Source organism: Merops nubicus, unplaced genomic scaffold (assembly GCF_000691845.1).
Source record: "Merops nubicus isolate BGI_N331 unplaced genomic scaffold, ASM69184v1 scaffold6376, whole genome shotgun sequence".
NCBI lineage: Eukaryota > Metazoa > Chordata > Aves > Coraciiformes > Meropidae > Merops > Merops nubicus.
The window spans coordinates 1,992-14,780 of record NW_008612819.1 but is presented as its reverse complement, the minus strand read 5'-3'; the positions used below and the strand labels follow the sequence as shown (position 1 = coordinate 14,780).

Below are 12,789 nucleotides of genomic sequence, written 5' to 3'. Positions count from 1 at the left end.
GAAAGAGCTTTAGGTGAAGCAAAAGCTGCTCGTGCAGGTCGAAAGGAGAGCTGAAAACTTTTGGGGAGCTCTCCTGCAGCAAGTGGGGTGGGGGATCTGGAGGGCAGCTGCCAGGCAAGTCTTCTTAGGACATAGCCAAGAAAAAGTGGACGTGTCTGTGGGGGCAACCACTGCATTCCATCCTTCAGGAAAAGCAGAGCTCCTTTGCTTCCCCCCTTGGAAGCCCCAGCTCAGACGTTAGCAACCCAAGAAGCAGAAGAAAAGCCAGAGCTCCTCAAGACCACTCGTACATCCTGTACTTTGAGAAACTGAGCTCTGGGCTTTGTTGTTCTTTCAGTCCTCCCCCTACCCCCACGTTTGCCCTTCTTGATTTCCTCCTCGTCAAGGGTCTCCTGGTTTGGATTCATTCAGAGCTGCAGCCCACGGAGAGCTGGACACGGTGGGATGGATACGTCCACCTCTCATTAACACCCAGCTGCCAGCTCCAGGGTGGGAATTCTTCCAACTCCAACCTGGCTACTTCAAGACTTTTTCCAACTCTCTGTTAAAAATTAAAGCAACGTTCTGCTCGCTCTGCTCTCCAGACAATGGCAGAATTCAATGCAAACGTTGATTTTGGATCTGGTCTCCAACTCGCTGGGTTGGAGTTGGCCTCATGGTTAAGGCTGAAAATGCTGGAAGCCAAAGGCTACAGAGCTTCAGCCTGCAAAGCCCATCCAACACGGGTGCCCACAGACATGTTGAAACCCCAACCTTTCCATCTGCTAAAAAAACCAAGCACTTGATGGAGAAAACATCCCCGTGGCACGTAGCAGAGGTCATGCCTCATCAGCCCTCTCGTGCACGGGACTCTCAGACCTTCCCTTCCAGCAAGCACAAAGAAACCACAGAGGAGAGCACTGGAACCCTCCAAACCACACCAAATCCATGGAAATGAGCTTTTAATGGAGCCAAACAATGAGCTCTTCTGTAGGGGTTCTGCAAGGAAATTCAAAGCACGCTAATCAAAGGGGGCTATCGTGTTCCCTCCGTGAGGAAAGGGGCCCAGGATACCCACCCTGCTCAGGAAAGCTCCCTCCAAGTTCAGAAACAACGAAGGAGATGCAGCCAAGTCAAAAACAGAGCCTCACCTTCACTAAAAAACCTTGGAATTTGGGGTGGTGGTGACAAAGGACCAGCCTGCAGGGCCAGGGGTAGCAGGGAACATCTCACCCTACAGAAACTGCTCAGAAAGGGGGGAGTCAAAAGAGGGGAGATGGGTCATTAAAGGATTTGTTCTCCTCTTGGCAGGATCTTGGAGATTGAATCTAGCTGGAGGTACCCAAGACAGTTAAAAAGGATCAGCCCTGGCTGGATTGGAGCAGAGGTTGCTGCACTAAGCCCATGGTGCCTTTCCCTCCCCTGCCTGGTGTACTTTTATTTTTCTATCTATGTTATCAGCCTGAACTATTTTGGATGCAAAACATTTCTTCCTTTTGGGGCATTGGAAAGGATCCTGGGTGAGGTACTGGCATGACATTCTTCACTGATAACAGAGCTGCCTGAGGTCAGATCCAGATCCTGCCTTTTTTTTTTTTACCCCAGTTTCATCACACTGGTTAGAGATGAGCTGCAGCAACAACCCTGCAGCTGAGCAACCCTGAACCGGGAGAAGATTTCGGTTCAAATCCAAACTTGAGGTTGTGTGCACGTTTTGCAGCTAGAGAAAAGAGGCTTTTCCTTCTGGGCTTGTCCTGAATTCATCCAGCTGGAGCCTCCTCATGCTTGGGAGATCAGGGCTTGAGCTGGCCTCTTATCAGCAGAGATCTTGCATAAGAAAAGCATCTTTATTCTGCAGGGATTGAAAACTGGAGCCTTCATTCCAGGTGCCATTTGTGTTAAGAGATAAGCATCACCACGGGAAGGGAACAACATTATCTCTACTCCTGCCTATTCCCCCCAATAAACAGCCCAAAGAAGATTAGTGGTACATGCTGCTGCCTTAATGAGGGAGGCATCATTAATCAGCAGACACAGTGACACGGGCTCTGACCTCTGGCTCAAATGCAATCCCATCTGCTGACTCCACTCCCCAGGAGGAATCTTCTAAGCAGAAAATACAAGCCCTGGGAGCCAGGGAAGAATTTAACCTAGCCATTTAATCGTGGTTTAATATTTCCTGGATGCTTAGGCTTGGATGAGGAATCTGGAAAACAGAGGAAATCATCTCCTCTTCCTAGAGCAAGATGGTCTCAGGGAGAGCTGAGAAATCTCTCCTTCTACACAGGCAGGGCAAACAGACTCAGCAAGGGAACTCCTGCAGCTTGGAGATTTTAGGCTTGGAGATGTCAGGCTTGGAAATTTTAAGCTTGGAGCTTTTAGGCTTGGAGCACACCTTGATAAAGAAAACCTCCTCTTATGCTTGGGGTCGTTATTTTGATTAAAAATAAACCTTGGCTCAGCAAGGAGGTTACTGAGACTGATGCAGCCCCTTTGGCAGCACAGACAAGCTCCACAGATCAGGCATTTGGTGCTCTGTCAGGTCACTCTTGATGTCTCCAAGTAGCAAATCCTTGAGACAAGGCAAAATCTTCCTGTTTATGAAGTGTCAGATGAACCTTCCTCCCCAAAAAAATGAGTCTTTAGTCTCCTGTTCACATAGTGACTCCCACGGGGCACGTGCCCTGGAGAGGAGCAGCACAAGGGGATCTTCTTCACCTTCTGCCTGCTGGGGATTCACGTCTGGGAAAGAAACCCTCCAAAAACAACCTCAACCCTGAGAGTTTAGAGCATCCCCCACGTTTGTCCTGCTCCCAGAAGGTCAGTAAATCCTCCTGGAGGATGATATGGACACCAGCATCCTCTTTTGGTGGTCTCCTTAGCCCTCGAGGTAAGCTAAGTGATGGAACAGCCCCCGCAGATGCTGGAGATGTCTCTTTTTATGGCCATCCAGGAAGGAGAGTGAGAGGAAGCTGTTTATGGCCACTTCATGCTGCTTTTGCAGGCGTTTTGGGAAGGGGGGACCCGCGCCGAGGCCCCTCGCATCTGGCTGACAGATGGAGACAATGGTTTGGTTTTAATCTTGGTGGAGAGGAGATTCCAGCTAAACTGATTTCAGATGTGCTTCGCCTGCTCCCCAGCCAGCACGGGTGAGACAGACCAAGGCAAGGATCATTTTTGGCATCCTGAGGTTGGGTCCAGGGTTCTAACGCAGTCCAACCTTGGCCACTTGGCCACCCAAACTACACAGGGCACATCAGAGGGTTTGGAGAACTGGTTCCTCACCAGAGATGCACATAAAAGGCCTGGCTGGGATTCTACCACTTCCCAGCACTGCAAGACACCCTTCTGTTAACATTTTAGAAAGTCTCGTGGCCTCCTGCCAAGGAAGATCCACAGCCACAGATGTCTCCTCGACATAAAAGAAGGTCCATCCCCCACCAAAGGATTAACCCCTGTAGCTGGTGTCTCACTTTGGAGAAGTTTTTCTGAAGGGCTGAACCCAGGTCACACAGCCTGCACTGAGACAGATGCTACCAGAATTCTCCTAGCAAGGAAAACATCTGGACTGCAGGAAGGTGGGGAGATGGGAACAGTCACCTGGCAGCAGTGATGTTCCCTGGCCTGAGAACTTTCTGGCAGGAGAAATCCCATGGGATGATGGATGGTGTCAAACCCACAGCACCATGGAGAGGATTTAAGGCTTATATAGAGACTGCTGAAGTTCCCAGGCTCATGTGGTGGCTGCTTTAAGGGCTCCTTCTGTGTGACAGTAATAAAGTGCCTCCAGTTCTGCCACTGGAAATCACTTTGCCACCCAGAAAGAAATTCCAAGTGAAACCTTTAGATTCTGGTTTATTCATCATCTCTTGTCTTGGTTACAGCAGAGCCTTGGGGAGGAATGGGCAGTGGAGTTCCTGAAGGCCAAATCCACGTGGAAAGTGGGGTTCTTGAAGCCCAACCAGCACACCAACCACATTTCAACCCCCAAATGGCCAACACAAGCCAGCAGGCTTTCATTAGGGTATGTGGGAAAGGGCTTTTACAACCAAGGCAGGAAAAAATTAATGCTCTTTTCCTTTTCATTTGCCAGATGTTTGGAAAATACAACAAATGTTTAGTCCCTGCTTCTGAGGAGTGCAGCTTGCCTGGCAAGGTTCATGTCCAGCCCTTGAGAATGGCTGCAAAATGCCTGGGAAGAGAATGTCCTTCCTACAGAGGTGTGAACACCTTGGAGAGACAAAGAACAGGGATAAAGGAGGTGCTGAGGCTGGACAGAAGTGTCTCCTTGAGGCATGGGCCAAGACATTGCCTCACACTGTCTAGGTGAGCCCTGAATTTAACTAATTTAACTACACTGGACCAATTTATCCTGAGTCCAAGAGCAAAGAGCAGCTCCAGGGGCTGCCAGAAGCAGGCAGAGTTCTGCCTGAACTAGTCTTGATGATGTTCAATTTTCACACCCCAAATGAAACCAGTCCTTTGGCCTGAGGCTCAAGGATTTGGGCATTTCTAAGCCACTCCTCTAACTGCAGAGCAGCTTCCCCACAGGTTCAGAGCAGAGCTGCACCTCCACATCTGGGCAAAGCACCTCAGTCCTCCACTGATGGGTTTTTAGAAGATAATTAACACTTAAACTCCTCCAATTTCTGTGCTGAAGAAGAGGCAAGGAGGAGCTGCTGCAAAATTCCCTTCCCTCAGGTTGGGAACTTCTCCAGAGAGCCTGAAAATCGACTGGACTCCCCAAGCATCCCGCACTGTAAGCACAAACCACACCTCTGAAGGGCCAAGAGAGATGCTGGGGCTGAAAAAGTCACTCCCCTTTACAACACAGCCAAGGGGCATCCTACAAAAATAGGGTCAAATTCTGGCCAAGGTGTCAGTTTGGAGAACTGTCACTAAGTGAGGGAAGCAACACTGCCTTGGCTGCTTTGTACCCTTCCATTTACTGCTCCACACCTTCACCTCAAGGAACCAGACCTTCTGCAGTGCTCTGAGAGCCAGCAGGTCATTTCTGGTTCTTTTATTCCACCACCAGCCCAGCCACTCAGCCCCTACTTGCTTTGCCTCCCTTCTCTTGAACTTGAGGCCACAAGCTGCAGAAAGATGAATATTGAGTGGATATAAAGAAAATGTTCCTCACAGGACAGGGGAGCAGCCCACAAAAGTCCTAGAAGAAAAGGCTTTGAGTTTTCACAACCTGATAGAGCTCTGAAGCCAATCCTGATCTAAGCAGAGACCTACAGCCCTTGAGATCCTTTCTGCTCAGTGAGTCTGTGTAGCCACCAAAACATCTTTCAGAAAACACCTGCCTAAAGAAAACCCCACAAAACTAGAAGATGAGAAGATCAGACAAGCTCTGGTCCTCATTTCCTTGCCCTGGAGACTCTAGGAAGCAGAGAAATGGTCCAGAAATGGATTTTCTAACACACCCTGGTGCCTGCAACATTCCCTCCAGGCTGGAAGCTGGGACCAAGGCTGGCCTGGGAGCTCTTTCTGCAGGAGGTTGCAATCTTACCTTCACATCTGTGGCTGGTCTCGCTCTGCTTGTGCCCTGCAGGACATTTGCACTCGTAGGAGCCCACGGTGTTGATGCAGTTGCCACCTTGACAGAGGCCAGGGATGGCTTGGCATTCATCCACGTCTACAGGAAGAGGAGCAGAGATGTTAGAAAGAGCAGCCAGGGCAAGGGAGGGGTGTCCAAGCCCAGCATGGTGGGAGCACGAGGAGAAAGAAGCAGCTTAGCTCCAGGGTTTCCTTGTTGTAATGCAATTACCCACCAGATTCCATGAGAGAGAAGTTGAAGGACCCAAACCAGACATCAAACTATTGCTGGCTCAGCTACAGGAGCCAAAAGTATAGTCCTGTTTCCCAGAGCAAACATCTACCCCCCTCATGCTTCATTCCAGGCTGGTAGCTGAGCTGGGGAGGAGAACTGGCTTGGTGGGATGTCCTCCTGCAGCCTTCAGAAAGCCCCATCTGCTGCAGGGCAGAGAGGGGACCTATGGACTGTGAGGTTTTGTTCTCAGCCCCCAGCCCAGGAAAGCTCCTGTTAGTTACACTCCAGTTCTGCAGGAAGAGGGAGTGAGAAACCTCCTAACCAGGCCCAGCTCTCCTGGAGACACTGGGACCATAAAACACAGCTGAGAACAGAGAGCTTGAGGGGTCTCCTCTCCACTCTTCCCAGTTTCATCCTGCAGGCACTGGCCAGTGTGGGATCCTCCTGGAGACACTGGGACCATAAAACAGAGCTGAGAACAGAGAGCATGAGAGGTCTCCTCTCCACTCTTCCCAGTTCCATCCTGCAGGCACTGGCCAGAGTGGGATTTGGGCTCTAATCCTGGCTTTTCATCAGCAGGTAGAGGCTGAATCAGTTGCAGAGGCAGAAAGGAATTCATGGGGCTCTACATGGACAACCTACCACTAGGGAGAAGCAATGGCAGCTCCAGAAAGGCTGGTGGGAGCTCAGAGGAGCTCCTGCAGGTTTTGTCTAGGTGTCCTACCATTGGATGTAACCTTTAAGCAAGTTATTTATGTATATTTTAATTGCCTGTGTGATCTTGAAGCATCACAACTCCTGTTTTGGACCAACACCACAACTCCCAGAGCACTGGCCACCTGGTTACAAGTGTTGGTCATGTTCCAGTGCTGGGACAGAAGTGCCACCACCAGCAGGAGCACCACAGGAGGGCACAGGCAAGGCTGTAACTTAGCTTCCAGCCTGGAGAAAAACCATCCTGGTTCACTCCCTCTGGTGGGCTGATGTCTCCTGAGAACCACAGCATGGCCAGAGCCTTTCATTGGGCTAAGATGGTCTTGGGTGAACCCACAGGAGCCTGGAGGTCCACGGTGATGGTCTGGGACACACAGGGATGGATTTAACACAGTCTACCCAGAGAACAGCTCTCTGTACAAGAGCTCCTGGCTCCTCCCTCACTTACCCCTTCAGTGCACAGCAGAATGGCCACGAGAAGCCCCTCCAGAGGTCCATGGCTCTTACCTTGGCAGGCTCCCGTGCGGATGTTGGGGATGAAGCCCCGGCGGCAGGGGTGGGGCTGGGCAGGGCACATCTCACAGGGGTGGCCCCAGGCCCGCCCGATGGTGGCACAGCACATGGTCTTGGTGCAGACAATGCCACTGAGCTGGCCCTGGCACATCTGGTTGTTCACTTGGCTAAAGCAGGGACCGGTCCGATAGTCTGGGGGAGAGCAAGGACATCCACAGGTGAGATCAAGACACAACCTCAAGGTTTTCTGGGCTTCTTGCCCTTCCCACCAGCACAGCCACAGGGTCAACAAGTTCTGGAGAAAAGAAGGTAAAAATGGAGAGTAGAGAAGCCAGAGCTGGAGTGTTTCTTTCTGGTGTGTGTTTCATGGGATCACCCAGAGGTTCTCCCAGCCAGCTCCTCCTGCTCTCCCCCAGGGCTCTGTTTGAGTTGGTGCCTTTAAGAAGTGGCCCTAGAATGAACTCAAAATATGAAATTGGGCAAAGAGGCCACTTCAGGGCTGCCAGTTCTTCTCTTCTGTTCTGAGATGATGTGGTGCAAGCATCTCCCATGGAGAGCCTTAGTGCCTGATGGTCCATATGACACAAAGAGAGGAGGATGGAGATGTCTTGCTGTCAGATTCCTTCTCCTTGCCTTGCAGAGTCCTGGATCTTACCCACAAAACATTCTGGGAGAGAAATCTCAGACTTTTCCCCATGATGCCCACTGTCAACCCCACGAAGGGATTCCTGTGCTCACTGCCAGCCCCTGTGAAGCTCCTGCAGCACTACACCTCACTGGGCTTCATGCCTTTGGTTTAACTCTTGAAGCTCCCCCAGCAACTTCAACCAGCTCTTTAAAACCCAGCTGCTGCAGAGCCCCCCAAGCCTGTTCCCCATTCCCAACAAGGATCCTGCTACCCCTTAAAACCAAACAGATTCTGAAGGGCTTGTTTGCACTGAGGAATGTGGCTTTGCCACTGTCTGGACTCTCATGACCCTTGATTAGGGATATTAGCACAGCAGGCAGCCAGCAGGAAGCAAAATTCTTAAACAAGAGGGTTTTTTTTTCCCCTTCTAGTGGGAATAGAGGATTGGAGGCAAGTGTTTGATCCGTGGCTGGAACAAGGACCTTTAACCATGTTATTGTCAGACCAGAAAATTCCCCGTGAACTGTCTAGGTGTTGGTCCAACAGCCCTTACTTCAGATCATCTGGCTGAGGTCTGCAAAGTCTCTCAAGGAATTTGGATGTTGGAGTGCCCAGTAATTAGGCATTGCCTATGACCCCAAATCCCTCAGGACCCAGATCAACCTCAGCTGCCTTTGCAGTGCAACGTTTGGAGTTGATGTCTGAAGCAACAAAAAGCTTCTGTGGAGAGGGGTTACCCCCAACCCCTGGGCAGCACTGGCACCCACCTCCAAAATGAACAGTTCTGATCCCAGAACTGCCTCAGGAGAACACAGACACTCCACAAAGCAAAGCTCCAGTTCTTGGCCTGCAAGTTCTCAGCTAGAAGTCTTTCCACACACGAGCTGTGGAATCTGCTCCCTTCTTTTTTATCCTCAAGGGCACGTGCAAAGGAGAAAAGGAAAAGCACTAAAGGGGCTGTTCCAGACAGAGCTTCTCCTGTCATGTTTGCATGGCAGCCACGTTGGCATGGAACCATGGCAGGGGGACTTTATCCCAGGCTGTAGAAGACAATCTGGGGATGCTGGCAGCTCCTGTAGGGTTAGACTGATGGTGTCTGGGCTCAGGGGTCTTCTGCAGTCACAGAATCCCAAACTGGGTTGGGTGGGAAGGGACCATTAAAGCTCATCTAGTCCAACCCCCCTGCAGGGAGCAGGGACATCCCCAGCTAGAGCAGGGTGCTCAGAGCTTGGTCCAACCTCCCCTGGGATGGTTCCAGGGATGGGGCAGCGACCACCTCTCTGGGCAACCTGGGCCAGGGTCACCCTCAGCACCCAAAATCTCTTTCTTCTCTCTAGTCTAAATCTCCCTCTTTGAGTTTCAACCCATCCCCCCTTGTCCTGTCCCAACAGGTCCTGCTCAAAAGATTGTCCCCATCACCCTGGCTTGTGCTGAGTACAAGCTGTGTGAGGTCCCTCTGTGTTATAATTGTCCCACTTGGCACTGGGGTAAGCATGGCAACCACACAACAAACCCTCCCCTACCTCTAGAAGAGATCAATTAGCACAATAATTGCTGATTTCCAGCTTAATGCTCCCTCTAATTTGTATTTCTTAAGCAGTCGGGAGCACAGTCATACTTAAAAACTAATGCTGATAAAAGTGTCAAAAGAAGTTTGGTCTGAGGAGGTCACTGAGAGGTAAAGAGCAAGAAGGATTTTGGGGGGGAGGGGAAGAAAAGCAATGATTTTGAAGGTATAAAAGTGACAGGATCTCATAAAAATGCCTTTTTTTTTGGAAACCAGAACAGAAACGTGCCATGGGGAGTTTCCAAATAACCATCTTCTGGTTTTTTTTAACTCCAATTTTAACAAGATCCCAAAGCACGTGCTCCTCATTAACATCTCCTGCCATCCCAAGTTCAAGGCTTTAGTTTGCTCTACTTTATTCCTAGAAATCAACCAAATTTGAGTGGTTTCCTCACTCACTGTCTTGTTTTTTTAACAAAACTCAAAGGCTTTGGTTCAAATTTTCAGCCTTGAGAAAAAAGATGAAGGAGAGCTCTTTATAACCACACCAGCAAACAATTTAAACCTTCTGCAGTGAGTATACCCAAAAAACTATGAGAGAAATTGCTTTGTGACCCTAGTTCAGTGGAGAGGTCAACTCAGTAAAGACAAATACCCTACAGACTGGACTGAAGTGTGAGGAGAATAAAGAACATCAAGAAGGAACATCAACAGGAGAGGAAAGCAGAATGGGGAGAAGATCAGAAAAGGGTCACAAGGAAGACAAAAGGTGTGGAAGGGTTTTATGTGTGAGGAACAGCTGCCCTGGTTAGAAGTCCTCAGACTGGGAAGCAAATACATGGAGGAAAAACCTGAGCTGAGGGTTCAAACCCCTGCCCACTGCAGGTGGACAACCTTTAAAGGTTGCTTCCAACCCAAACCACTCTAGGATTCCACAAAACTCATGGGTGGGCTGAGGAGGAACAGGCCACTCTCTTCAGAGCCAGAACCAGGAGACATCATAGGCAGCTAAGAAGTGAGCTGGGTTTGGTTCTCCAGCACCATGGGAGCTGGAGGTCCTGTGGTAGGTAACAGGGGTTAGGTGGGCTGCAGCTCTGGTCCAACGTGGCCGTGCCCACGTGCTTACAGGGAAACATCATTTATTTTATGAGAGATGATATTCTGAAGCCTCCTTAACCCTAGGACAAGGTAGACATGCCTCATAAGAGGCCTCAACTTCCCCCTTCCCTACCCCAAAGGAGCATGGAGAAGAACACGTGGCTGATGTCATTGTGGATGGACCTACAGAAGACTCTGGTTGACTCAGAAGGTCAGATCTCAGAACTACAGAACCCCAAAACCAAGGGACAGAGAGGAAAAGGGGGAAATTTGCATATCCCACATCTGTGGCACGGCGGGAGGCACCACGGCCCCAATTCCTGGAGGCTGCTAATGGAAGTGTGGCTGTAAGGAGAACACCCCCCCCCTCAAACCAAGAAGTGACAAAAATAGATTTTCATATGTAGATTACTCCTTCAGAGGGCACGAAGCCAAGGAAATTGCAGTCTGGAGTCCAGAAAGCCTGGCTGCATTCCACCTCCCATCTGTTGCTAATTTTAATGGTCAAATTATTAAATTTTTAATGAGGCACCAATCAAATTTTATTAAGGAAATATGCAAGCTTAGGAGATGTCTAAAGCCCTCATCCAGCCTACGTATGGGACCCCATCTTCCAGGCACCCTCTCATGGCTACTTGTCCTTCAGGAGTTTGGTCTTCACCAAATGATAGGATGTTTGGGTTGGAAAGGACCTTCCAAAGGTCATCTAGTCCAACCCCCCTGCAGTAAGCAGGGACACAGACCTCCTTCCCAGTTGCCATGTTTGGCTGGTTGTCATGGAGGTCATTAGGAGCCCCTGTAGCTAATGAATGGTCATTCTGGAGAACCTCAAGCCACGCTCCTTGGGGAGTCACTGGGTGGGTTCCATGTCCATTCCCCATGCTCCAACCCCAGCCCATGCCATTCCACCTGCAAGCAGCTTCCTGAAAATCTCCCTGCAGACAGTTTTAACTCTCCTCATGTAGGACATCAGTGGAGGAATGCATCAGGGTTGCAGTGGACATCTGCCTCCAGCCACGTGCTGCATGGAAGTGGTGGAACATTAAAGTGCAGCAAGTGGCTTCATATAGTCCTGGTTCAGCTACACATAAAACCTCCCAGTTCCCCCATTTCCAGCACCCAAAACCTCCCAGTTCCCCCATTTCCAGCACCTAAAACCTCCCAGTTCCCCCATTTCCAACACCTCAACCATCACAGTTCCCCCATTTCCAACACCTCAACCATCACAGTTCCCCCATTTCCACAGCTTCCTGAAAATCTCCCTGCAGACAGTTTTAACTCTCCTCATGTAGGACATCAGTGGAGGAATGCATCAGGGTTGCAGTGGACATCTGCCTCCAGCCACATGCTGCATGGAAGTGGTGGAACATTAAAGTGCAGCAAGTGGCTTCATATAGTCCTGGTTCCCCCTTCCCAGCCATAAAACCTCCCAGTTCCCCCATTTCCAACACCTAAACCATCCCAGTTCCCCCATTTCCAGCACCTAAAACCTCCCAGTTCCCCCATTTCCAACACCTCAACCATCACAGTTCCCCCATTTCCAACACCTCAACCATCACAGTTCCCCCATTTCCAGCACCTAAACCATCACAGTTCCCCCATTTCCAGCACCCACAACCTCCCAGCTTCCCCATCTCCAGCACTCAGGGTGCTGTGCTGACCTGGGATGCTGCCCTGCCCTACTCAACCCAAGCTCCCCTTGTCATCTACTCACCCAACTCACCCTCCCAGAACTTGTCTCACCTCCTCCAAGAGGTCATAACAAACGTTGCACCACTCCTTGCCAACCAGAGCTATAATTTATGCCAGAAATGCAGCTTGGACTCATTAAAATAGAATGACCAGTTGCAAACTCTTTAATATTCCCACTCTGAGGCTACCAAACATTTATCTACAACAGTTGGAAGGCACCTTCTCTGTCACTCCATGTCCCTGGAGCTAAATGGAAACAATGGAAAGCTCCAGGAGGAGCTCAGGACACTTCTTTTTGCCTGGAAAGCTCCATTTCAACAACCCAACCTCGTTTCTTTGAAGGAGATCTCAAACACTTCCATGCAAAAGGGCATTTTTCAAACGTTTGGGAACACCTGAACTGAAACAGCACCAGAAGCTGAAATAGTTATAAGTTAATTTATATTTATTTCATACCCAAGTTAAATGACTGCTTTGCAGGAGTGGGGAGCATTTAAAATGAATGTTTTATTTGTTTTTAACTGGTTCTTACTATATCTGTGCAAACTTCCATGTGTCTGAAGAGGGCCTAGAAGAAAGCTGGGGAGCAACTTTTCACAAGGGCTTGTAGGGATAGGATGAGGGGTAACTGGGTCAAAATAGAAAAGGGGAGATTTGGATTAGAAATTAGGAAGAATTTCTTCCCTGTGAGCATGGTGAGACACTGGAACAGGTTGCCCAAAGAGGTGGTAGGTGCCCCAAGGGTTCAAGGACAAGTTGGATGGGGCTTTGGGCAACCTGGTCTAGTAGGAGGTGTCCCCATCCATGGCAGGGGGGTGGGAACTAGATGATCTTTAAGATCCCTCCCAGCCCAAAGCAGTGTTTGATTCAATGATTTGG

General features: G+C 49.8%; 1 protein-coding gene across 1 annotated transcript in view; it reads right to left on the bottom strand.

The window, feature by feature from the left end:
• The window catches only part of LOC103774266 (fibrillin-1-like), a gene marked incomplete at both ends in the record, with an annotated part of 10,202 nt that extends 3,025 nt beyond the window's left edge, over window positions 1-7,177 (bottom strand). Inside the window, 2 exons of the mRNA XM_008941657.1 lie at window positions 5,498-5,623; window positions 6,980-7,177. Coding sequence (XP_008939905.1) covers window positions 5,498-5,623; window positions 6,980-7,177 — 324 coding nt within the window. The remainder of the gene's footprint in view (window positions 1-5,497; window positions 5,624-6,979) is intronic.
• Between the last annotated feature and the right edge of the window lie 5,612 nt (window positions 7,178-12,789).